This window comes from Somniosus microcephalus, chromosome 19, assembly GCF_052327205.1.
Source record: "Somniosus microcephalus isolate GS21.2 chromosome 19, FLI_Smic_1.0, whole genome shotgun sequence".
In the NCBI taxonomy this organism is placed as follows: Eukaryota; Metazoa; Chordata; class Chondrichthyes; order Squaliformes; family Somniosidae; genus Somniosus; species Somniosus microcephalus.
Window position 1 is genome coordinate 43,016,267 of NC_141005.1, and position 27,181 is coordinate 43,043,447.

The following is a 27,181-nucleotide window of genomic DNA, read 5'->3' on the forward strand; positions in this document are numbered from 1 at the left end:
TTGGAGAAATTAAGCATTGGCAACAACTTGGAGCAGCAATTCTGTGTGATGGTAAAGGCCAATGTATATAGAATCATAGAATGGTTATAGCACGGAAGGCAGCCATTCGGCCCATCAAGCACATGCCAGCTCTCTGCAAGAGCACTTCAGCTAGTCCCACTCCCCCACCCTTTCCCCGTATATATGGCACATGGTTGGTTAAACATTGGCATAGTCTGTGGAGGAGGAGGAGCAATACAAGTTACAAAATGGCATATATAGACGCAAGTTAAAATAAAGATGAACTACAGTTTAGTCGCAGGAAGCAGCAGCATCTGAGAGTTCCACTCAGTCGTTTGTTCTTGATAGTGCTAAAAACTGCAGGCATGCAATCTAACCCCGCAGTGGGGGAAACCAGTATGAGATTCAGGCTTGAATGAGTGTGACAGTCATAACTGAGCATCCCTGAGCTTTATCCATCCAGCATCATTTCTTCCTGATCTTTATCGACAGAGAATTACATCTGGATACTCTTCACATTGCAAAGAAAAGAGAAGCATTTTTTTCCCCTCTCAGTACTGTTCTCCGATAAAGGCTACTGTTTCTTTCTGACTGGATTGCAAAATAGTTTTATTAGATTACAGACAATGAGTAGATAACTATCGCTATTGCCATTATATTCCCATTTCTGTCTGGGACATTATAATTGTCTTTCATTTATACACCATTTTTATCTCCCTAGTGCTGAATTAGTTTGCACAGCAAATGCAAACTGAATGAAGTCAAATACTGAATCTTATCAGGGAAACACATCCATTTATCAGCACATGTACTGTACTCAATGTAAACTTAAAAGCTTCTTATAAATTTCCAAATGAAAAAGCCTGTCATTTGTAACATGATAAATTACCTAATCCCACTGTAAATGTTGCCAGAGGAATACCTCGTCATCCCCCATTTGTTCAGTTGCTGCATGTTTTTTTTACAATTCTTGTTACAATGGGCCGCCGTTCCAGGCAGAAATCCACAATTGTAAGTCCTGAACAGGTACAGCTTTTAAAAGAAGCATTTTCTGCCTTGTATAACGAATTCTGCTCCACAGCCGACATTCCCTGCTTCTTCATAGTGTCACCCTTTTACAATGCTGAACGAGTACCATTTTCTCAGAAGTTGATCTGCCACCATGAGGAGGAAACGTGGATTTAGACCAATTTTCAAATCACCTGAACTTGTCCAGTGTTGATTTTTCCAGCAAATTCTGAATTTATTAGGCCTGGCAATTCCAAACACAGGATACTTAACGAGGAGCAGGCCGAGAGGGGCAGTGAGTCAATTCCAATGTAACATTAACAAAAGGAAGCAATATCCCGGAGAGAAAGCTGTGCGGGTGTGAGCTGTGATGGAGCCGACACTCCTCAGTTTGGTTAGCGTCCTTTAATCTATTGAGTGTAGCTTTAATGGCCGGATTTTAATTGCGCAGCCCATGTCCCGGGCACCCTATTCACACCTGCTGCATACTAGAATGCAGCTGGAATCCTAACTTAGTGAGGACCCAAATTTAGAGCATTTCGAGCCAAATCTGAAGGCAGATTTCCAAGTGGTCATGGGTTTGTGCCAATGGATGAAAAGCTGCAGTACTCTGACTGGATACAGATATTCATGTTATTCAGACGGGACCAGCACTATTGGTTATATTGTACATCTACTATCTAGTATATTATTATATAACAGTACTACTCAATGCACACATCACAGGATAAACCTAATTATTTTGTTTTTAAAATGAAACAAGATATCTAATAAAGTTAGAAACTCAAATTTCATGGGGTTGAATGCAAACTGGTTATCTTATCCTATAATGTCTGATGGCTTGTCACACCAGAGAATCCAAGATCAGACCAGAGACAAATATTTTCTCTTACTTATCCCTATGAAAGTTCATAAGTAAAGACAGCCCAATCTGTTATTAATTTCCCAAATAAACCTGAATCAACAATGTAAAGCCCAATTTAATTCAGGAACCGGAGCTCTGTGCGCCTGGGTATCTGTGAATGGAGATGTATGGACTAGCACACAGATATGGGGAATAGCAAACGGTCTTGTTTCCCAGTACCATAATCTTGGCTTAGAGCTCACATTTTGTAAAAAAACCCACAGTATTCACATGATAACAAAGAAAAAATAATCAAAATCCAAGTCTGTTTGATTTTGAAGCTCTTGTGAGTTAAGGTTTTAGTATTTGAGTCACCATCTGTTCACAGTAGATGAAGACTCAGTTAGAGAGGGAGATACATTATGATCAGAGACAGGCAAACACACCCAGTTTGTTCATATGCATGCCAGTGTGCATTATACACAATTACAATCAACAATGTCACAGTGTAAATTTTGCACAATACAATTATCATTCAGAGGTTGGAGTCCAACTCATTTCCAGACAACTTTTTCCCCTCAATATTTACCATAGTGAAAGAGAGTGAGAGGCCTTTGTACAGTCAGAGTTACCACCAAATCCCATACCACATTAAATTACTTGCATCCAACCTACTCAGAATTGGATATTTTTTAATTTACGAAATCGATGGTTTTCTGATATTTGCAATAAGTCACTGTTACAAGTTTGGTCTTACCTTAGATTTTCTCTCATGTACAGCTAGTCATCCCCATAAACAGTTATTAAATAGCCCGTAATTTCCGATATCGGAAAAAAATCTACACTCTTACCCGAGGGCTCCCGAGGTCTGGACACTTCCGCTCCTGGGCCTCTCCACAGTCGAAATGCGCAGGGCCCACCTATCCCAGGGGCGCAGGCGGTTTGCAAGCGTCCCTGGGATCACGTGGGCCAGGCCAGCCAATGAAAGAAGGGAACCCCCTTCATACTTTTGACAGATAGACCTGTCAAAAGTATAAATGGAGATCACCCCAAAAACACATCAAAACATTTAAAAAAAATTAAAATCACATTTTAAAAATGAGTTAAAACTACATTAAATTAAATATTTTAAACAAAAATTAAATTTTTTGAAAAAAATTAAAGTTTTTTACAGGGCTAAAAATAAACTTACCATTTTAAAAAGTATTTTAAAATTATAAATGAGTGAAAAATTTTTTTTTTAATTTTTTAAACTCTTATGCTGGTAAAAGCAGGCCTTACGCTTTTACCAGGCGTAAGATTTTGAAGTGATTTCAGCGGGTGGAGGTTGTGCAGAAAGCAGAACTCTCCACCCACAGAGGCCCTTCTCCAGGGCAGGCACCCGATCTGTCACTTGACAGATCAGAAATGCCAGTTTTCAGCACGTGTGCTTCGCATGCCTGAAACCGGCATTTCCGATGTCCCTATGCGTGTGCACACAGCTCGTACACACCCGTAGGCATCGGAAAATACGAGCCACATGTGTTAGATTTAGGAGTGCGCACGAACTGCCCAATATGTAACTATACAATAGCAGAACCCAGAGGTGTAACAATAGCACTCCTTCATGATCGGAAGTGGATTCCCATGTCTTTCACATATAACCCATGTGCGCCTTCCAATCTTTTCAAAGGTGGACCAAGAAAACACTTGGTTAAGATGAGGCCGGGTAGCATTAACCTGCTTTATTTCACAGCAAGTGAACATACAGAGCAATAGTTCTGAGTAGGATCACTTGGTTCAATCAGTACAGCTCGTGTTCACACAAGAATACAAAATAATAATGCTTCCCCACATAAGTGGGGTGTCTTGCTTAACTTAAACAAAATAACTTCCGACTGGTTTCCTGCATTTTAACCTTCTAAAAATGTGAAAACAGGTTTCTGTTTACAAAAAAACCTGATTGTCAGTGAGCGTGTCGGTCTCTGCTTTTATCTCCGTCTTTGCAGCCTGAGGGAGTGTCAATGTTAGACATTTCCTGCTGAGTGCCCAGGACCAGGGACCTCCCAACACAATAGGTTTAGCAATTACAGAGACAGGTTAATGAATTGTTTATTTTTTTATGGTCTTGCGAACAACAGCTTCAACGCCTAACCCATTCACATTTTCATTATCTCCAGTCTCAGCATTTTTTTAAAAAAAGCTTGTGTGAATATATTTTGCTTTAAATTTAAATATAATTATTTTCCCAATCCTTTCTGTGGAAAAAATGGCTAAAAATTCCCCTAACATGACAGCCATATTATTAACTTCAACACTTTTAGTGGTTAGCACTGTTGCCTCACAGCGCCAGGGACCCGGGTTCGAATCCGGCCTTGGGTGACTGTCTGTGTGGAGTTTACACATTCTCCCCGTGTTTGCGTGGGTTTTCTCCGGGTGCTCCGGTTTCCTCCCACAGTCCAAAGATGTGCGGGTTAGGTTGATTGGCTATGATAAATTGACCCTTAGTGTTAGGGGGATTAAATACATGGGGTTACGGGGATAGGGTGGGATATGTGTTGGTGTAGGGGTTACGAGGATCGGGTGGGATATGTGTCAGTGCAGGCTCGATGGGCCGAAATGGCCTCTATCAGCACTGTGGGGTTTCTGTGATTCTGTGACTTTGGGGGCGATTTTCCCAGCCCTGGGGAGGTGGGTATGGAGGCGGGACTGCCAAGAAAATGGCAGAATCTGGGGGCGGGTACCCATCCCACCCCCAGCCCGCATCTGTGCCATCTTTCCAGGAGGTGGGTAGCCGACCTGCGCCGGATCCCGTCTCCTCGAGGTGGGAAGGGGATTAGTGCCAATTAACTGCCTGTTAACAGGTAGTTAACAGGCAGTTTTTTGGTTAATCCCTATTTTGAACCCTAAAGTATGGGCTTCCCGACAGCTCCGAATCTCGCCAGGGTCAATGAGGCGAGCCGTGGGTCTGCGGGGTCGAAATGTCTGGTGTGCAGGTGAGTGATGAGTGCAAGTGCGGAGAGGTAAGTGTGTGAGGTGAGTGTAAAGTATTTTAATAAGATTACTTACCTTTGCTTCTTCCTCTAGGCTTCATCCCTTTAGGCTGCGGAGCTGCCTCATCTCATCGGCAGAGAAAGTAGAATGGCCGCTGCGTTCTCAAATGGAGCAACCTTCTGCTTTCTGCTCAGGAAAGCTTTCTAAGTGAGTCTTGAGTAAAGGACTCGACTTAGAAGATGAATTGTCATCGTTTGACAGCTCTGCCTTGACAGATGAAACATCATTCGCTGACGTCATCTGTCACCGGCTTTCCCTAAATTGGCCGGTTAAGCCCACTGGGTGGGCTTAACAAGGTCAATCAAGGGAAAATAGCGTGGGTTGGCTGGACGTCAATGGAGGTGGGACTAAAACCCGACAAGCAGCTTTCCCGCCTTCATCACGTCCCCATTGCTAAAATCACTCCCTTTGTGACGGTAAAACACAGGTAAATTACGTAAAATTACATAGAATAGATGAGGAGAAATTTCTTCACTCAAAGGGTGGTGAACCTGTGGAATTCTCTACCACAGAAGGCTGTGGAGGCCAAGTCACTGAATATATTTAAGAAGGAGCTAGATAGATTTCTAGACACAAAAGGCATCAAGGGGCATGGGGAGAGAGCGGGCACATGGTACTGAGATAGGGGATCAGCCATGATCATATTGAATGGTGGAGCAGGCTCAAAGGGCTGAATGGCCTACTCCTGCTCCTGTTTTTCTATGTTTCTATGTTTCTAATACACAGCACAGAAACAGGCCATTTGGCCCAACCAGTCCATGCCAGTTTATGCTCCACTCGAGCCTCCTCCCGTCTTTCCTCATCTAACTCTATCAGCATAACCCTCTATTCCCTTCTCTCTCATATGCTTGTCTAGCCTCCCCATAAATGCATCCATACTATTCGCTTCAACCACTCAATGTGGTAGCGAGTTCCACATTCTCACCACTCTCTGGGTAAAGAGGTTTCTTCTGAATTCTTTTTGGATTTCTTGGTGACTATCTTATATGGTCTAACCAAGGTTTGATACAAGTTTAACATAACTTCTCAACTTTTCAATTCTATCCCTCTAGAAATAAACCCTAATGTTTGGTTTGCTTTTTTTATGGCCTTGTTAACCTGCGTTGTTACTTTTAGTGATTTGTGTATTTGTACTTCGAGATCCTTTTGCTCCTCTACCCCATTTAGATTCTTATTTTCCAAATATGTGACCTCTTTATTTTTCTTACCAAAAGGTAATATCTCCCACTTATGTGTTGAAATTAATTTGCCAATTATATGCCCATTCTGCAAGTTTATTAATGTCTTCTTGATAAATAAATTAAGAGAATTACATGCCTCAAAATTCTGATGGCATCACACGAGGAGAGCTGTTGATGAACACAACATTACAGTACAACAAAAATTCGAGAGTTGCTGAATACCATTAAAATTCAGTTATTTTACTTTGAAATGTAATCTCCTTTCTCAAGTTAAAAGGCTTGGTTTTCAGAACCCATTTTCTGTTGATCTATCATGGTCAGCCTCAATTATAAAGGCTTACAGTTATCACAGTAAGGGAAAAAGCAGGCAATTATCATGGTGTTTGCAAGTCGCAGTATACAACAGCTACTGAGCGTCCACAATCAGTCGAGCTCTGGTACTCAAAGCACTCTGCACAGGTGAGGCCATCCAGCCCCATCTGTACTAAAAGGAGCAAGGTCCACATAAAATGGAGATTAACTCATGATTTCACTCCAACACCAATGTGACACTTTAGAAGCATGTGTGCAGTGACAGCCAGCCAACAATCAATATAACTGAAGATGCTTTCAGTTTAGTCTTAGCATCATTTTTCCAAACTACCACAAATGGCTTTTTTGTCTGAAATATAGAGCTGAATTTTACCATAACCGCCCAGCTTCAGTGGAGAGTAAAACCAGAGTGTAATATAGTCATCTGATCAGGGCTGTAATGCTGTCTGGAAACTCTATTCCAATGTAAAGAATTTTTTTTTAACTACCAGAAGCCAGTATTTTTCTTAATGCTTACTAACTGTGTATGCAAGAGAGACAACTTTACACACATGTACAGGATATTGCATTGACTCACTAGGAGTGCTGGTACATTGTACTGTATTTGCCTGACATATTGGCCCAAAGAACCAGTACTGTTGTCAGGACCGCAGGAATATAAGAGTAGAGTAGCCTTTGGGACTCTTGCAAAAACGAATAGGAATTGTTGTGTTATAGACACAGTATATTAAATGTTTCCTCTTTTAGGAAAAACTCAATGGTTCAACAGCTTTACATCAAAGCACAGTATGTCATATTACTGTAAGTGGCGAGTACATCTACAGAATGATAGATGGTAGGAGGTGTCTATATTGAGCTACTGAGAGATGCACACATGCCAGTTCAAAGCCTGAAACCCATCAATTTTCATAATACATACAGACTACTCTAGCATATTATTTGACATGGTAACGACTTTGGCAACACAGGGAATGGGCCCCAGATGAGGAGAAGCTTTGGAATGAAGGCCAATGGAGGAGCAAAGCTAGCTAAGTAAAGGATACAGGACACAAGCTGTGCCTGGTCTAAATCAGATTGTTGAAAACTATGGCCTCGATACTCCTCTTCCAGTTTGCCTAGATGCTGGACAGGTGCAGCAGGTCAAAAGTGTGCTGCACCAGTCCTGACCATGCCTTAATTTGATGGTTCAAGTTATTAGCATGATCTCATCACAGTCCCAGTTCCTGGCAGAACCTTACACTTACAAACAGGGACAGGAATACAGAGAGACCTGCAGTTCCAGGTTTGAAACCAGCCTTAGGGCTTTCTGGCTCTTGTTGAAAGAGACCTGAGGACCCACAGGGAGTTTGGAAGAGAAAGGTGGGGTTTACCTTCAAGGCATCCCCTGTTTTACTGCACAACTCCCTCAGATCTGAGGGCAGTCCAGGTGCAAGGCCCGAAGCCAACTTCTTCTGGAACCTGTGTCTGAGCACCTTTCAGGTAAACCTAGAGGAAATGACTTGGGAGGGCTGGGAATGCCTTATGTAAATAGTGCATAGAAGATTCTGAGGGGGATTGACAGGGTAGATGCTGAGAGGTTGTTTCCCCTGGCTGGAGAGTCTAGAACTATGGGGCATAGTCTCAGGATAAGGGGTCAGCTATTTAAGACTGAGATGAGGAGGAATTTCTTCACTCAGAGGGTTGTGAATCTGTGGAATTCTTTACCCCAGAGGGCTGTAGATGCTGAGTCATTGAGTATATTCAAGGCTGAGATATAGATTCTAGGATTCTAGGGGAAGCAACGGCTATGGGGATCAGGTGGGAAAGTAGAGTTGAGGTCAAAGATCAGCCATGATCTTATTGAATGGCGGAGCAAGCTCAAAGGGTCGTATGGCCTACTCATGCTCCTAATTCTTATGCTCTTATGTTCTTTTGGGCAGACACTCCACACACTCTCCTTCACCCTAACCCTTGGTGGAAGCACTTGAAAGTGAAAATTAAACTTTATCTTTTCCCCAGAAAACTCAAAGAAATTCAGAACCATGTAAATGGTGCAGCCATTAGGGAGGATTTTTTTTTGTTTGTTTATGGGATGTGGGCGTCGCTGGCAAGGCCAGCATTTATTGCACAGCCCTAATTGCCCTTGAGAAGGTGGTGGTGAGCCGCCTTCTTAAACCGCTGCAGTCCGTGTGGTGATGGTACTCCCACAGTGTTGTTAGGTAGGGAGTTCCAGGATTTTGACCCAGTGACGTTGAAGGATTGGCAATATACTTCTAAATCAGGATGGTGTGTGACTTGGAGGAGAACTTGGAGGTGGTGGTGTTCCAATGCGCCTGCTGCCCTTGTCCTTCTAGGTGGAAGAGGTCGCGGGTTTGGGAGGTGCTGCCAAAGAAGCCTTGGCGAGTTGCTGCAGTGCATCTTGTAGATGGTACACACTGCAGCCATGGTATGCCGGTGGTGGAGGGAGTGAATGTTTAAGGTGGTGGATGGAGTGCTAATCAAGTGGGCTGCTTTGTCCTGGATGGTGTCGAGCTTCTTGAGTGTTGTTGGAGCTGCACTCATCCAGGCAAGTGGAGAGTATTCCATCACACTCCTTACTTGTGCCTTGTAGATGGTGGAAAGGCTTTGGGGAGTCAGGAGGTGAGACGCTCGCCACAGAATACCCAGTCTCTGACCTGCTCTTGTTGCTGGTCCAGTTAAGTTTATGGTCAATGGTGACCCCCAGGATGTTGCTGGTGGGGGATTCGGCGATGGTAATGCCATTGAATGTCAAGGGGCCATGGTTAGATTCTCGCTTGTTGGAGATAGTCATTGTCTGGCACTTGTGTGGCGTGAATGTTACCTGCCACTTATCAGCCCGAGCCTGAATGTCGTCCAGGTCTTGCTGCATGCGGGCATGGAATGCTTATTTATCTGAGGAGTTGTGAATGGCGCTGAACACTGTGCAGTCATCAGCGAACATTCCATTTCTGACCTGATGTTGGAGGGAAAGTCATTGATGAAGCAGCTGCAGATGGTTGGGCCGAGGACACTGCCCTGAGGAACTCCTGCAGCAGTGTCCTGGGGCTGTGATGATTGACCTTCAACCACCACAACCATCTTCCTTTGTGCTAGGTATGACTCCAGCCAGTGGAGAGTTTTCCCCCTGATTCCCATTAACTTCAGTTTTACGAGGGCTCCTTGATGCCAGACTCGGTCAAATGTTGCCTTGACATCAAGGGCAGTCACTCTCACCTCACCTCTGGAATTCAGCTCCTTTGTCCATGTTTGGACCAAGGCTGTAATGAGGTCGGGAGCCGAGTGGTCTTGGCGGAACCTAAACTGGGCATCAGTGAGCAGGTTATTGGTGAATAAGTGCCGCTTGGTAGCACTGTTGATGATGCCTTCCATCACTTTGCTGACGATTGAGAGTAGACTGATGGAGCAGTAATTGGCCAGATTGGATTTGTCCTGCTTTTTGTGGACAGGACATACCTGGGCAGTTTTCCACATTGTCGAAATGATGCCAGTGTTGTAGCTGTACTGGAACAGCTTGGCTAGAGGTGCGGCTAGTTCTGGAGCACAAGTCTTCAGCACGATAGCTGGGATGTTGTCAGGGCCCACGGCCTTCGCTGTATCCAGTGCGATCAGCTGATACCTGGGATGGCAGGAATGACGTATGAGGAGAGATTGGGTCGATTGGGCTTATACTTGCTGGAGTTTAGAAGAATGAGAGGGGATCTCATCAAAACTTATAAAATTCTAACAGGACTAGACAGACTAGATGCTGGAAGGATGTTCCCGATGGTCGGGGAGTCCAGAACCTGGGGTCACAGTCTAAGGATAAGGGGTAAGCTATTTAGGACAGAGATGAGGAGGAATTTCTTCACCCAGAGAGTGGTGAACCTGTGGAATTCGCTACCAAAGGCGGCAGTAGAGGCCAATTCATTAAATATATTCAAGAAGGAGTTGGATATATTTCTTAAGGCTAAAGGGATCAAGGGATATGGAGAGAAGCCAGGGACAGGGTACTGAATTTGGATGATCAGCCATGATCTCATTGAATGGCGGAGCAGGCGCGAGGGGCCGAATGGCCTACTCCTGCTCCTATCTTCTATGTTTCTTCATATCACGTGGAGTGAATCAAATTGGCTGAAGACTGGCTTCTGTGATGGTAGGGATGATATGGATCATCCACTCGGCGCTTCTGGCTGAAGATGGTTGCAAACGCTTCAGCCTTGTCTTTTGCACTCACGTGCTGGGCTCCACCATCATTGAGGATGGGCTTATTCTTGGAGCCTTCTCCTCCCGTTAGTTGTTTAATGGTCCACCACCATTCACAACTGGATGTGGCAGGACTGCAGAGCTTTGATCTGATCCGTTGATTGTGGGAGCACTTAGCCCTGTCTATAGCATGCTGCTTCCACTTTTAGCATGCCTGTAGTCCTGTGTTGCAGCTTTCCCAGGTTGGCACCTCATTTTTAGGTACGCCTGGTGCTGCTCCTGGCATGTTCTTCTACACTCCCTATTGAACCAAGGTTGGTACCCTGGCTTGATGATAATGGTAGAGTGAGGGATATGCCAGACCATGAGGTTACAGATTGTAGTGGAATACAATTCTGCTGCTGCTGATGGTCCACAACGTCTCATGGATGCCCAGTTTTGAGCTGCTAGATCTGTTCTGAATCTATCCCATTTAGCACGGTGGTAGTGCCACACAACACGATGGAGGGTGTCCTCAGTGTGAAGATGGGACTTCGTCACCACAATGACTGTGCGGTGGTCACTGCTACCAATACTGTCATGGACAGATGCATCTGCAACAGGTAGATTGGTGAGGACGAGGTCAAGTAGGTTTCTCCCTCGTGTTGGTTCTCGCACCACCTGTCACTGGCCCAGACTGGCAGCTATGTCCTTCAGGACTCGGCCAGCTCAATCAGTAGTGGTACTACCGAGCCACTCTTGGCGATGGACATTGAAGTCCCCCACCCAGAGTACATTCTGTGCCCTTGCTACTCTCAGTGCTTCTTCCAAGTGGTGGAGGTTGGGTGGAAGGGGTGGAGTATAGATACCTTAATTCTTATTAATTGCCTGACTGAAGTAGCTACTATAAATTACAGCTAACAGAGTGTCCACCCCAGTGAAATGTTGTGTCTGTGCTTACTTCTACCCCTCATTCGCCTCAATGAATCTCTGGCACGGTCACTGCTCGAATATATCCCTTATCTCAGTGTATGATGTAGTGATGCTCCTCATCATAATGAATATGTGAATTTCAAAGGCGAGGAGGCCTTGAAGAACAGATAGCAATAAACTTAGTGCAATGGTGGAAATCATGCCGCACGTTTATCCGCAGTACCGTAGGCCAGAGTTTGAATCTCAGCCTCTGCTTCCCCCCGCCAGGTGGCCATTTACCAAGCTTGAACATGGTACTAGGCAAATGGGAGTGAGGGAAGAATCCGACCAATACTGCGACAACGTCAGATAGCCACAAGCAGCATCATTGGAGGTGGACCAGATTATCCAGCCTTCACAGAAACATAGGTTTAGGAGAAGGCCATTCAGCCCCTTGATTCCATGTCATTCAATCAGGTCATGGCTGATCTGTACCTCAACACCATTCCTGATCAGGTAGATAAGTTTTAAAGTAAACATTGAAAATCTCACATTTTCATATTACAATTCCACATTGACTAGACAATCCTCAAATTCTGGTCAGCACTTTTTTTTTTTTAACAATTTCTGTGTCAAACTCTTAAAGCACCAGTCCTAGCATTTGTTGTGAGAACCATGTAGACTTACTGATAATTCTGCAAGATAGGATTGAAATACATTTTTCAGTACATTGAACCAACAGAAACCTTGCCAATAAGAGCCGCACACAGCTGTAGAGCATTCTATCCACAGTACATAAACCTTGCAATTTTCATGATTTAACATAATACATTGAGATATGAAGCCAATGTGCAAAGTATTCTCAGTCAGGGAAAATGGCACTGAATTATATATAAGCTACCCAGAAATTTCTTTTAAAAATAATTTAAAACGTTCCCTGCTGGCTGTCATAATACTCATAAGTAGATTGTGTTTGCTACTTAAAACTACCACAAAAATCTCCTTTGATAACAGGACTGGTATGTTTAAAAGGTGCCTGCCAAACACTTTGTCTAATATGATTAAAGCCTTCACTTCTGTACATGTCTTGCAAATCAAGGAAATTACAACTGCCACACTAGCTTAGCATTATTAACAATTTTTTTGATCTAGGTAGGTTATTAAAACACACAAAGACTCCACAAATGAAGTTAATTAACACTGTGGCCTGTAACTCAAAGTGACAACATTTTCTAAGTTCAATTTTAAGACTATATAATTAAAGGGTACACAAAATAGGGAAGGATTTAAATACAAATTATGACCAGATTTACACCAGTCTGGAAGCACTTACCAACACATCTATCTGCAAGAGTTATACTTGACTTCAAAAGAATTTGGTGTAAATCTGTTAAGAACCAGTTCTGACTTGTGAAATGATTCAAATGGAGGCCGTGCATATTGAGATGCTGCATCACACAGTTCCGTCACAAAGCCAGTGCCACTTCGAACCTGACAGAAGACAGCAAGTGAAATATGTGCTCATCATAGTGAGGGGTGCCAGTACTGTGGGATGGAACTTTGTTCTTGTACTCTGCTTTAGCACCAAGCACTCCCAGGTCGGATATATCACAGGCTGGAAACACTCAAACTCCTCTTATTCAAACCCAATAGTATTCCTTTACCCAAACCTGAGAAGGACAGCCTTTTCTATTTCAGTCAATTATTTCCACTATCCATCATTATTGCCTCTCTGAGTGAGGTCTGCCAGGTCGTGTTGAATTTGGGCCAGTTTTGTGCTGTAGACTGATTACCATTAAGTGCGAGCCAAGCTAATTCTGCTTAGGACCTTTACAGCTGAGACTGGCCCATCAGTCTGAGGTGGCCTTAAAGCCAGATGAAAGTGCAGTGCGCTGACACACTGCAGCACCCAAGCCCTTTGAAGCAAGCAGTTAATTGGTGGTGGCATTGAATAAATTACCAAAACTAAAAGTAGAATTCTTGCAAAAATGTTGACGGACACAGGCAAACAAGATCACTTAATAACACATGGTTATATCAAACATTAAGTCATCCACTGAAAACATCCCTGTTAAAGTACTGGTTCTGGTATACCACGTACAATAGAATAGTATCACTGGCCCTGATATATGCAGCTGTCACTTGACGTAATGCAGTTAAAGTCACTCATGATCGCCTACCTGCTACTTGAAGCCCTGGGTTTCTTCTGGCAAACCACCGTAGCGGTGGAGTGTTTCCCACCATTTCCCATCTCCTGTTTAACCTCCCACAAGCTTGGAATGCTGGGTTTTATATCAACAATGTTCACACCTTTTTTTGCTTTCGCCCTGTTGGGAGAAAAGAAAATGAATGGAACCATTAGTAAGCTGGATCCGTTATATACTGAGAATCTGAAGCACAAATTACAACGCGAGCAACTACAGAATCTCTCGGTCCATTTCTCTGGAGGCTTTTATCACGAGTGTAGAACAGGGAAGATGATGATGTGGGTAATGCACTGCACAAATGATTTAAAAGTTTGAAGAATGTGGGGTGGGGTTTCCGCTAGTTTGCTTTCATATCCTCAGCGCAAAAATAGGTGAGATTGGCCCAGCCAGCGCCAAAGATCGGGGAATTTTAAACACACGTTACCACAAGCGTAAATCGAGTTTCCGTGATCTTTAACGTTGGTTTAAAGGTCATTTCACCAGAAGCTATTCACAATATATATTAATGATCTAGATGAGGGAACTAGATGTAATATCTCCAAGTTTGCAGACGACACAAAGCTGGGTGGGCGTGTGTGCTGTGAGGAGGATGCCGAAAAACTCCAGTATGATTTGGACAGGTTGGGTGATTGGGCAGATGCATGGCAGATGCAGTATAATGTGGATAAATGCGAGGTTATCCACTTTGGTGGCAAAAACAGGAAGGCAGATTATCTGAACGGCAATAGATTGGGAGAAGGTGAAGTGCAACGAGACCTGGGTGTCCTTGTGCACCAGTCGCTGAAGGTAAGCATGCAGGTGCAGCAGGCAGTTAAGAAGGCAAATGGTATGTTGGCCTTCATAGCGAGAGGATTCGAGTACAGAAAGGATGTCTTGCTGCAGTTGTACAGGGCCTTGGTGAGACCACACCTTGAGTATTGTGTGCAGTTTTGGTTGCCTTATCTGAGGAAGGATGTTCTTGCCATGGAGGGAGTGTAGCGAAGATTCACCAGACTGATACCTGGGATGGCAGGAATGACATATGAGGAGAGATTGGGTCGATTAGGCTTATATTCGCTAGAGTTTAGAAGAATGAGAGGGGATCTCATTGAAACTTATAAAATTTTAACAGGACTAGACAGACTAGATGCAGGAAGGATGTTCCCGATGGTGGGGGAGTCCAGAACCAGGGGTCACAGTCTAAGGATAAGGGGTAAGCCATTTAGGACTGAGACGAGGAGGAATTTCTTCACCCAGAGAGTGGTGAACCTGTGGAATTCTCTACCACAGAAGGCAGTTGAGGCCAATTCATTAAATATATTCAAGAAGGAGTTAGATATATTTCTTAAGGCTAAAGGGATCAAGGGATATGGGGAGAAAGCCAGGACCGGGTACTGAATTTGGATGATCAGCCTGATCTCATTGAATGGCGGAGCAGGCTCGAGGGGCCGAATGGCCTACTCCTGCTCCTTTCTTCTATGTTTCTATGTTTGTTTCTAAGCCCGCCTCACCCCCAGATCGAAACAATGAGCATGGCGAGTTCCTGCCAACTGCGCCCATTCAAGGAGGGTCTTCAAATTGAACTCGGGTTTTTTTGACGCACAGGTGCTCGTAAACACGTTTTAAAAGTTTTTACATGTTAAAAAATATTTAATTTACTAAAACACTGACTGGTGTACACCAATGAAACTAGTAAATGGTTCAGTATAGTTTTTTTAGGTCATTTTCAGTGATTTAAAATCAGGTTACTCACAGGTGGAGGACTAGACACTCTTATTAAAAATGTTTATTTTTTTGTGATGATCCCATTTTCTGCTGTATTAATAAAACTGCATCAGGTTACCACTTTTAAATACATCAAGGAATATTTTTTAATGCAAAGAAAAAATGAACATGACATTCTATTACCCTGCACAATTGCGCTGATTCAGGGAAGACTTTACGATTGTGATTATTCAAATGAGTTTGGGCGGAAACTTGAACAATAACTTCACAAATTCAAGTGCAATTTGCGCCTGGATTGTGCCCGAAACGGAAACTCTACCCTATAAACGCAAAGCAACTAACAATTCCAACAAAGTGCAAAAGGTCAGATTGTGTCGACGTTAATCTGAAATGACCATCACCAGAAAGCTGGTGTGACCTATCTATATCTTTTTACATTCAAGATCATCATCAGCAGGAATTACTTGTGTGTTTCTGGGTTAAGTCATGATATTACAACATGTGTAAGTTCCTTCATCTGGCTGTAGGCCCTATAACCAATCTCCTCGTAACCCACACATTCGGAGAACAGAACCTGCCGATGTTCTTGTAATGTTCTAACTCTGATGTGAAGTATCCATGGATTGTTGAACCTCTTATATCACACATCATTATTCGGTATTCTCAACATTTTTTAAATCCATCCCAACTTGCACAAATGTCAATAAATATTGGGAGTATCTGGAATGGATCACAGCCTTGTTGGAGGGTCTCTTATTCACATGGAAGTCATTTAAAGGCTGATTTAGTGATCCAACAATAATAGAGCCAGGATTGCTGCACTCCCGCAATCCTTCATGCAAATAGAGAGGGGAGCTAAGCTGACGCTATCAGATTCTTCAAGGTCAGCTCATTATCATAATGTGTTCCCTATGTACTTTTCACAAGTATGGGAACGGTAGCATAGTGGTAATGTTACTGGGCTAGTAATCCAAGGGCCTGGGCTAATGATCCAGAGACGTGAGTTCAAATCCCACCACAGCAGCTAGGGAATTAAAATTCAGTTAATTAAATAAATCTGGAATACTGTAAAAAGCTAGTACCAGTCATGGTGACCATGAAACTATCAGATTGTTGTAAAAACCCATCTGGTTCACTAATGGCCCAGCAAGCCACACAGTTGTAAAAAAAAAAAATGCAAAACAATAAGAATAAAACTGGGTGGGGGACTTCAATGTCTGTCACCAAGCATGGCTCGGTAGCACCACTGCTGGCCGAATCCTGAAGGACATAGCTGCCAGTCTGGACCTGCGACAGGTGGTGAGAGAGCCAACACGAGGGAAATACCTATCTGTCACAGATGCATCTGTCCATGACAGCATTGGTAGCAGTCATTGTGGAAACAAAATCCCGTCCTCACACTGAGAACACCCTCCATTGTGTTGTGTGGCACTACCACCGTGCTAAATGGGAGGATTCAAAACAGATCAAGCAGCTCAAAACTGGGCCTCATCATAAGGTGCTGTGGGCCAGCAGCAGCAGAATTGTATTCCACCACAATCTGTAACCTCATGGCCTGGCATATCCCTCAATCTACCATTACCATCAAGCCGGGGGACCAACCCTGGTTCAATAAGGAGTGTAGAAGAGCATGCCAGGAGCAGCACCATGCATACCTAAAAATGAGGTGCCAACCTGGGAAAGCTGCAACACAGGACTACATGCATGCTAAAAGTGGAAGCAGCATGCTATAGACAAAGCTAAGCGATCCCACAACCAACAGATCAGATCAAAGTCCTGCCACATCCAGTCATGAATGGTGGTGGACAACTAACAGGAGGAGGAGGCTCCATGAATATACCCATCCTCAATGATGGTGGAGCCCAGCACGTGAGTGCAAAAGACAAAGCTGAAGTGATTGCAACCAGACGTGCCGAGTGGATGATTCATATCGACCTCCTCCTGAGGTCCCCACCACCACAGAAGCCAGTCTTCAGCCAGTTCGATTCACTTCACGTGATATCAAGAAATGGCTGAACTCACTGGATACAGCAAAGGCTATGGGCCCCGACAACATTCCGGCTATCGTGCTGAACACTTGTGCTCCAGAACTAGCCGCGCCTCTAGCCAAGCTGTTCCATTATAGCTATAACACTGGCATCTATCTGACAATGTGGAAAACTGCCCAGGTATGTCCTGTCCACAAAAAGGACAAATCCAATCTGGCAAATTACCACCCCATCAGTCTACTCTCAATCATCAGCAAAGTGATGGAAGGTGACGGCGACAGTGCTATCAAGCAGCACTTGCTTACTGTTGCCCAGTTTGGGTTCCACCAGGACCACTCAGCTCCAGACCTCATTACAGCCCTGGTCCAAACATGGACAAAAGAGCTGAATTCCAGAGGTGAGAGTGACTGCCATTGACATCAAGGCAGCATTTGACCAAGTATGGCATCAAGGAGCTCTAGTAAAACTGAAGTCAATGGGAATCGGGGGGAAAACTCTCCACTGGCTGGAGTCATACCTAGTGACATGAATCTCGTCATTCATGTGGAAATGACTTATGAAATAATACTGGGCGGCCTGCTGGTGGCGCTGTCCAGGGAGAGTATAAATACTCAGGCATGGGCCCAGCTTGCTCAGGACATTCTTTAACAGGAACTAGTGAAGGACACAACTAGATCTCCATGTTGTAAAACAGTTGATTAAAGCTTTATTTAACGCTTAGACCAAGTGCCTGGTAGTCTTCTTATATCACCTAGCACAAAGGAAGATGGATGTGGTGATTGGAGGTCAATCATCACAGCCTCAGGGCAGTGTCCTAGGCCCAACCATCTTCAGCTGCTTCATAAATGACCTTCCCTCCATCATAAGGTCAGAAGTGGGGATGGTCGCTGATGACTGCACAGTGTTCAGTGCCATTTGCAACTCCTCAGATAATGCCCGCATACAGCAAGACCTGGACGACATTCAGGCTTGGGCTGATAATTGGCAGGTAACTTGCGCCAATCACGATCTCTGTGACGAGAAATTTGCCTTTTATGATACGCAAGTGATTTCAGCGCTCTGTAGTGGGAATTCCCATGTGCGATCTGCTGTGACATCAACAAGCTGTCTAAGCAGCCAATCACATTGCAGAATTATCAGACAAGGAACCACGAAATGAGAAGCTTATTTTGTCCAGACTTTTTAAAAATGTTAGAGAGCGAAACAAAGATTGGGGCTCTCACATGGGGATAAGGTAGAACCTGAAATATCATGAACAAACTTAACAAAAACATTTTTTTTTAAGTTTCTTAAAAAATTATAATTTTTATCATAATGGAGAAATTTGACACTCCACAAAATTAAAATTAGTTTTCCAGGGTCATAACCTTTGTTTAACAATCAATACGCTGTTAAAACCCCAGTTACACTTTATCCAACAAGGCCTAACATTTAATGGGGAATTTAACTGCGATATTACCGTGGAAAAGCCAAAGCTTTTGTCAGTTTCATGGATTTCACTGATATAGGGTGGGGGGGGGGGGGGCGGTTTCACAGCGCAGTCAGTGTCGGAGCAGTGAATGACTGACCGCAACTTCAGGATTTCCGCGTTTAGTTGCACATGCGCTACATCCTGAAGTTGCGGTCAGTTTCAAAGGGGTGATAACGGCGAACGCTGTCAGATTGCCGTTTATACCCACCGCAAATTTTGGCCCATTATGTTCTGCCAGCATTTGGTTGGAGACCTGGACTTCACTGTAACTGCACGCACCCCTGTTCGGGTGTTTATTTCAAAATGGGATCATTAGGACAGTCGTGGGTATCTAAGCTTCTTTAGCAACCAGTCATCCAGTCTTTAGCTCAAGGAACAGCACCTCATCTTCCGATTAGGCACTTTACAGCCTTCCGGACTCAATATCGAGTTCAACAATTTCAGATCATAACCTCAGCCCCCATTACATTTTTACTTATTTTTTATCCCCACCTTTGTTTTGGCCCTTTCTCCCCCCCCCCTTTTTCTCTCTCCCACATGGCAGCTGTCTCCCATTCTGCCAGCGCATTTCACACCTAATCTTGAGCCGTCTTTTGTCTCCACTAGTCCTATCACCATCTCGTCTCGTTTTGAATACCTCTTAATGTCTCTTCATTTCTCTTTTGTTCTCTCCCAGCCTGGCCTTTCAATCGATTTCATTTCCTGTGCCTTTCCAGTCTTCACAAAGGGTTTGACTCGAAACGTTGACTCTAAATTCTCTCCACGGATGGTGCCTGGCCTGCTGAGTTTTTCCAGCATTTTCTGTTGTTATTTAAATAATAATGGCAAGGTCATCTAAAATATAAGCAGTGTGGCTGCTGCCGGGGTGTCACTTGGCTCTTCAGGTGGTTTCAGTTGACAGAACGTGGACAATCTGCTCTAAAGAGTGCTTATTGCACCAGTGTGCTATTTCCATTTCCTACCCAAGCCTCTCTGTGTGATGGTGCCAAATTAGAGGCAGTTTTGTGCTCTGCGTGGAACTGGGTTTTAATTTTTTCCAAGTTGTTCAGTTTGGCTCCTGTCCAACTATAAACACTGTCAGCTGGAATTTCCACAGGGATTCTCCTGATCTCCCACCATAACCTTGGCAGAAATCCAGAGAAATGGCGTAAGCAAACGATTATGCCACTTCTTCAAAGTTTTCCGTCGATTTAACAGACATTCTACCCCCCCCACCTCTGTAAATTTAGCTGTATCAGAACAAACAAAATCTAACATTTTGGTGGGATTCATTGCACTAAATTAATACTGCTTGGGTACTGGAGAGCTGTAAATATTGAGTTTGATGATGAAAGAATATGTCCAACCTACTTACCATCTACTAAAGTGGAAAAGATGGTTGAAAGAATGTGTCTGCCTGAAATAAGCTTGGGAATCTCAACCCATCTCAGTGAGAGGGGTGGGTGAAAAGTTCACTATTTCACAGTCGGAAGTTCTGCTCGTGCTTGCTACACACTGGGGTGAGTGCATATCAGAGAGGGGTTTTTTTCGGGTGGGTGGGTGAGGTGGGCCGGGGGTGGGGGAGGTATGCTGAGTTTAGGATTTTATTAAAGTGCTCAAGATACCAGCCAGCCGAGAAGGATATTTCAGCAATTAAAGTCGATGGTTGCTGTTCAGACAGGTTAGAAAGTGAGGACTTTATTTTTTTACTACTATTATCCTTACCAATGGAACCGCATTCTCTTTTGGTAAAATAAACAGTGTCTGCGCACTTAGCGAGATGGGAGATATCAGTGGCAAAACTGTGTGTGAAGTGGGCTTTGCAGCTTACATTGCACGCCAATCACAGCACTGCCTGAAGGTATAGCAGGTACAGGAAACTCTCTGGTATCCGGCACCGACGGGACCGGGATGGTGCCGGTTGATTAAAAATTCCGGATGACGGGGAGGGTTATCTACCGAGGCTATTTTTAACAAACAAAGAGTCAGACTCCTGTTAGTGAGGTGTTCGGACTTCTGACAGCGCCGAGAAGCCGAGTAGTGGCAGTTTGGAGAACTACCCACACTGACTAACTCGGCCACCGCGGAAGACTCGGACTCGGACTTGGCAACATTTCCGGTTATTGAGGTGTTTTCGGAGTATGCATTTTGCCGGTTAATAGAGAATTCCGGATATTTAGGTGCCATTTAAACGAGAGTTTCCTGTACTGCAGGTAAAGGTTGACACAGTTGCAATGCATTTTCCCATTGAGATAGTATGAGAACGGTTTCCATGCATTTTGAAATAGAATGTTACAACCTATTCAGCGATTTTAGTACATAAAAGATACACAACTAATTTATTTCTTGCTAGCATGCGCAATTATATACTTCCTGTCATGTGATCTTGCATCACTGTCAGTTCTTTCAGTGGCACGCTCAACACTGGAGAAAGGTAGCTCATGACACAAGGTCCTATAATTTTAATAGAGGACTTTCACTATCACTACGGATGCTGGGATAGCCATGCCTCCATTGCATTATCTTGCTTTTTCTCAGAGGGAGAGTCCTACCTCTCGTCCTCTTCGATAGCCAGTCCAAAAGTTGCACCTTGCCCATGTTTTATTGTTTCGTGAGTATTTCAGCTCTTGGACCAAGATACCACTATTCAAAATATAGTATTTCAAAACATTTTATTATTACATGAGTGATGTTCTGGGGCAGTGATAACATCAACCATATTCTTCCAATCTACTTGCATAATCTGAGCCAAGCAATCCTAAGCGCTCATTGACACAGGGGAGAGGATCTAGGTTTGATCCCACACTCTGTTCAGCTCCTGATCTGAGCTTCAGGTTACTAATACAGAAATCAATGGTGATTTTACTTGAAGTTCCTTCAACAAATACAGGGATTTAAATCAGAGATAAAAAAGGCACTGACCCAAAATCAACTAAAAATATTCCTTCATAATTCTAGAGCAAATGATGTACAGAAGGAGATTCAGACAATAGAAAATATATCGATTCAGTAGTCACATGTGAGAAGTAATTTTATAAATAAGTTGAATAGATATCTGACTGTTAGGATGTGATTTTGCCAGCCCTGGGGAGGCGGGTTTGGAGGCAGGACTGCCAGGAAAATGGCAGAATCAGGGGGTGGGTACCCATCCTGCCCCAACCCACCTCCATGCCATCTTCCCAGGAGGTGGGTAGCCAACCCGCGCCGGGTCCTGTCTCCTCGAGGCGGGAAAGGGATTACAGCCACTTAACTAACAGGCAGTTAAGAGGATTATCCCCATTTTTCCAGCAGAGGTGCGGGCTTCCCGACGTCGGGAAACCCGGCCAGGGTCACCGAAGCGAGCAGTGGGTCTGCGGGGGTCCAAAAGTGCGCTGTGGAGGTGAGTGATGGGTGCAAGTGTGGAGAGGTAAGTACGTGAGGTGAGTGAAAAGTGATAGAAAATGTTTACTTACCTTCGTTTCTTCCTGCAGGCTTCAACAGTTGGGGATGCGGAGAGTCTCGCATCTCACCAGCAGAGATGACAGATGGGGGCTGCTGCATTCTCCGATGCAACAACCATCTAAGTTCTGCTCACAAAAGAGGTTTGATGAGTCTTGAATACAAGAACTCATCAAACTACAGAGAATGTCAGTGTTTGACAGCTTCACAGAGCTGTCAAATGATGACAATTCATCTGTCAAAAATTTTTGACAGATGAAACGTCATACACTGACGTTCTCTGTAACCGGCTTCCACTTAATTGGTCTGCTAAACCCGCTGGGTGGGCTTAACAAGGTCAATCAAGGGAAAATAGCGTGGGTTGGCCACAAGTCGATGGAGGCGGGACTAAAACCCGACAAGCAGCAGTCCCGCCTCCAACATGCCCCCATTGACAAAATCACGAGAGCCCCATTTTAAGAACCACATTCATAAGCTGCAAGTTTGTTTTGTAATGGGATTATAATGCCATAGCATGAGTCCCTTTACTTCAGTAATTGTCCTCTTTTGCACCATGTTAATGTCATCAGTACAGCCTCAAGCAGCCCTCTCTAAGGAGGGCACCATTAATAAATAACAGATGGCTAGCTAAAAGTGCATGTCAGTAAATTGAAATAATAATTTGTAAATTCCTGTCTATAAAACACCCTGCAGTTCCCAATGATCACATTAGTCTTCCAGCACAGTAATGGGTTCCACAGGGTGATCCTATTCTAGGTCAGTTGGGTGTGCACCTCCTCACCAGGTGACCAAAGGTGAATGTGTTTGCTGAAAAAATTTAGCCAAATACTGAGGAGCGGCCCCCTCAGGTGGTAGAATATGGGCTGCAACCTCAGTCATTGCACATCAATGGTTTCATCATGTTGCAGAATGGACACATGGCCAGGACATCTATCTAGTAGCTGAAGTACTGACTGAATGGCACCACACTCTGCAGAACTCTCCACCCCAGGTTCCTAATGGTGCCAGGAAGGATCCCAGAAATTCAGGAGGTGTCAATGTTTCCGATCAGTTTGAGTGTGTAACTTAGAGGTAAGTATCTGACAATGTTTTAATTAGACAACTGGTTCGAGGCAGACTGCTGAAGGTGGTGCAAGGTGATGGAGTTCTTTGAGCAACGGTTCAATGGGCTGCAGCTGCTGGATATGACTTTTGGTTTTGAAACCATAACAAAGTTATTCCTTTCCTACATTACAACAGTGACTCCACTTCAAAAATACTTCATTGGCTGCAAAGCACTTTGGGATGTCCTGAGGTTGTGAAAGGCACTATATAGATGCAAGTCATTCTTTCTTTTATTCAATCTTGGATGATAAAGTACCCTGCAAAAATTTCAAAATAAGCATTTTGTAGTGTATGTAACCTGTACCACCTTAAGAGACTACCTTAAGGTGGTGGACTACTTTCTGATGGCTCCTGTATATTGTAGTACCGGTGGTGACCACACCGGTATATAAACCCTGTGGAGCAAAAGTGTATTTCAGTTCAGCCCTGACCCTCAGTTACTAAAGACCTGTTTAAGTATTCTGTTGTCTGTGTCCAGTTATTCAGCATAACTACATTTGAAAGCACAGACTCAACACATTTTACTTGGATTGTTAGGAATTTACCATTTGAAAGTCCCTCTCCAAATTGTACCTATGCCCATTAAATTTTTATTATAAATGTCATAATATTTATTTAGGATTAACCCCAACACTCTACCCCAGCGGGCTGTGGAGGCTCAGTTGTTGAGTATATTCAAGACAGAGAGTGCTATATTTTTGAATATTAAGGGAATCAAGGGATATGGGGCTAGTTCAGGAAAGTGGAGTTGAGGTAGAAGATCAGCCATGATCTTAGTGAATGGTGGAGCAGGCTCGAAGGGCCAAATGGCCGACTCCCGCTCCTATTTCTTACGTTCTTACACAAAGTATGTTTGATGCCCTTTACTTCCAGTGCTGAGCAAATTGCAGGGAATAAATTGGCAAACAGGAATCGAACTGGACAGTAAATTGTTCTCATTTCAAAGCAATTCGTTGTGTCTGACAAGTCTATTCTCCATTACTTCCTCCACCTTCTTTGCTTCAAAAACAAGCCCACTTGTATAAGATCACAGATTTGAGGTGAACAGCCATCCTTGCAGCTTGGATCTGTAGTACTAAAAGATGCTGAACATTTCAACGCTAAATATCAAGCAACCAAACTTGCAGAATTCAATACAATATGGCAGCAGCCTGAGGACTGTCAACTGCTGATGTCCAGAAAAGCACTAGTGACTTATGTTTAATAAATATTATGTCATTTATAACATTAACTTTAGAGGGAACTGCAAGCTATTGGAAGAAATAGCAATACACAGACTTCTCTTGGCATTTTGCCCATTTGCTTCAACTGTGGGATAAAGTTACCCGTACGTTTGTAAGTCAGCACGAATGGCCTTAAATACAGTGTGTTTCATGATGAATATAAACCCATTATAGGTTGGTACGCTTAATTTAGCTCAGAAGGCACAAATAATAATGTTAGTATGTCTGCCATTAATCATTATTACCAGTACTAATCATAACTAATAAAAGCATTGTTTGCGACCTCTGAGCAAAAAATGGAGGAATGTAGGATTGAGGGATACTTAAATACATTTTTATAGATACTTTTTTTGTTATTATTTGCCTTATTCTTTAAATATTGTACTTTTTTGCTTTCCTTTTCAAACTGATTTTACTAGTTATATTGGCATACTCTACATTAGCTGGTCCAATCTTCTTCCAGATCAGCTGTAATTACAGTCATGGCAGGGAACCCATTGGGCCAGAATTTACTGTAACCGGTGAACAAACGACACCCGTCATTCGTTGGATTGCCCTTTGCCCATTTAATTTCCATGAACTTCTGCGCGGCAAGTTGCTGCAAGTGGGAGAGCGAAATGGCGCAGCACCCTCTACAGGGCATCTGGGACCGGTGAACAGGGCAAGCAACTGTGTACCTCCTTAACCAATCAGATTAAAGAATTGTTAATAAGCAGCACAGAGTCTGAACCAGGAAGGGTAAGTTAGAATAGTGAAATCAATGTCAAATCAGGCAGAGAAAGTGAAATAACAACAAGCATTTATATAGCACCTTTAACATAGTAAAACATCCCAAGGTGCTTCACAGGAGTGTTAGCAAACAAAATTCGACACTGAGCCACATAAGGGTTAGGGCAGATGACCAGAAGCTTGGTCAAAGAGGTAGGTTTTAAGGAGTGTCTTAAAGGAGGAAAGAGAGGTAGAGAAGCGGAGAGGTTTAGGGAGTGAACTCCAGAGCTTAGGGCCTCGGCAGCTGAAGGCACGGCTGCCAATGGTTGAGCGATTATAATCAGGGATGCTCAAGGGACCAGAATTGGAGGAGTGCAGATATCTCGGAGGGCTGTAGGGCTGAAGGAGGTTAGAGAGATAGGGAGCGGCGAGGCCATGGAGGGATTTGAAAACAAGGGTGAGGATTTTAAAATCGAGGCGTTGCTTAACCAGGAGCCAATGTAGGTCAGTAAGCACAGGGGTGATGGGTGAACAGGACTTGGTGCGAGTTAGGACAGCAGAAATAAAGAGAGGTAAAGAAAGCATAGATTAAAAAAGAGAAAAAAGAGACAGAAAGAAAAAGTTTTTAAAAATAATGTAATTTAAAATATTTAAAAAAAATCTCCAACAACAATTAAAGGCTAAAGGAATGAGACTCCACACCTGTAAAAGTTCATTTTCAGTACCAGAGAGGTTGTTTGGCAGTAATTAAGACTTATTGCGCTGCTAAAGAGGGTACTTAGACAGAAATGGCCAAACCCTAACTTTGTGTGACGAGTTTAGGCCATATCTATGACATCAGTATAGGAACTTCACGCTGTTCAATACATTTGAATGGGGAGCCAAATGGTAAGATGCCATTTTCATGCAGCTTACGGAGGGGCAGCACATCTCAGACAGCATCTTCCGGAATTAACTGCGCATCTGTGCTCGCCTGAAGTTGCTGTCCGATTTGCACATAAATAGCGGCGAGCTCCGTTACCCTCACTGTTACTTTTATGTTAAATTCTGGCCCAAAGTGTTTTATGATACCTGCGAAACAGGGCCAGGCTGTAGGCAGAAAACAATAGTATTAATTATTATAGGAAATGCTGACTTAGATTTCATGTTAACTTTACTATAAAATAAAATCCCCTTCCCAGCTTCAGCAATATACAAAGTCCCACAACTAAGGCATATCATGGGTTTAGGACCAATTACCTATCGATTGCCCTACAATCTGTTTGAGAGAGAAGCAAAGAACTTGCATTTATATAGTGCCTATTACATCCTCATACTATCCCACCATGCTTCACAGCCAATGATTTATTTTTGAAGTGTAGTTACTGTAGTTATGTAGACAAAAAGGGTGGCCAATATGCTTACAGCAGCGCCCCAAAAACAGCAAGAGATAAATAACCTATTAACCTATTTTGGTGGTGTCAGTTGAAGGATAAATTGAGAACTCCCCGTCTCTTTGAATAATACCGTGGGATCTTTTACATACATCTGACCAGGCAGATGGGGCCTCGGATTAGCATCTGAAAGACAGCATCCCCAACAATGCAGCAGTCCCTCAGTACTGCACGAAGCAGCAGCTTAGATTACTTGTTCAGCTCCTGGAGTGGGGTTTGAACCCACAAAGGCGATAGTGTTACCACTGAGCCACGACTGACACACTAAACAGCAGGATTTACTCTGCACTGTGAAGTGGTGCTGGAGCAAGCTTGAATTAGGATTGTCTTCTACTGCTAAAAGACAAAATCCTGCCTGGAGCAGAATCCATTGCGACTGGACTATTGTGCTCCCACCATTAGCCATCGGATGGATATGCATCTATATATTACAAAACAAGTTAACTATAAGGACAGAATGATATATACAGTTTAC

At 43.5% G+C, this 27,181-nt stretch overlaps 1 protein-coding gene across 1 annotated transcript in view; it reads right to left on the bottom strand.

The window, feature by feature from the left end:
- The window catches only part of LOC147104387 (transmembrane protein 132C-like), a 1,245,027-nt gene that overhangs the window by 758,322 nt on the left and 459,524 nt on the right, over positions 1-27,181 (bottom strand). Inside the window, exon 3 of the mRNA XM_085961692.1 lies at positions 13,632-13,778. Within this exon, the coding sequence (XP_085817818.1) occupies positions 13,632-13,778 (147 nt within the window). The remainder of the gene's footprint in view (positions 1-13,631; positions 13,779-27,181) is intronic.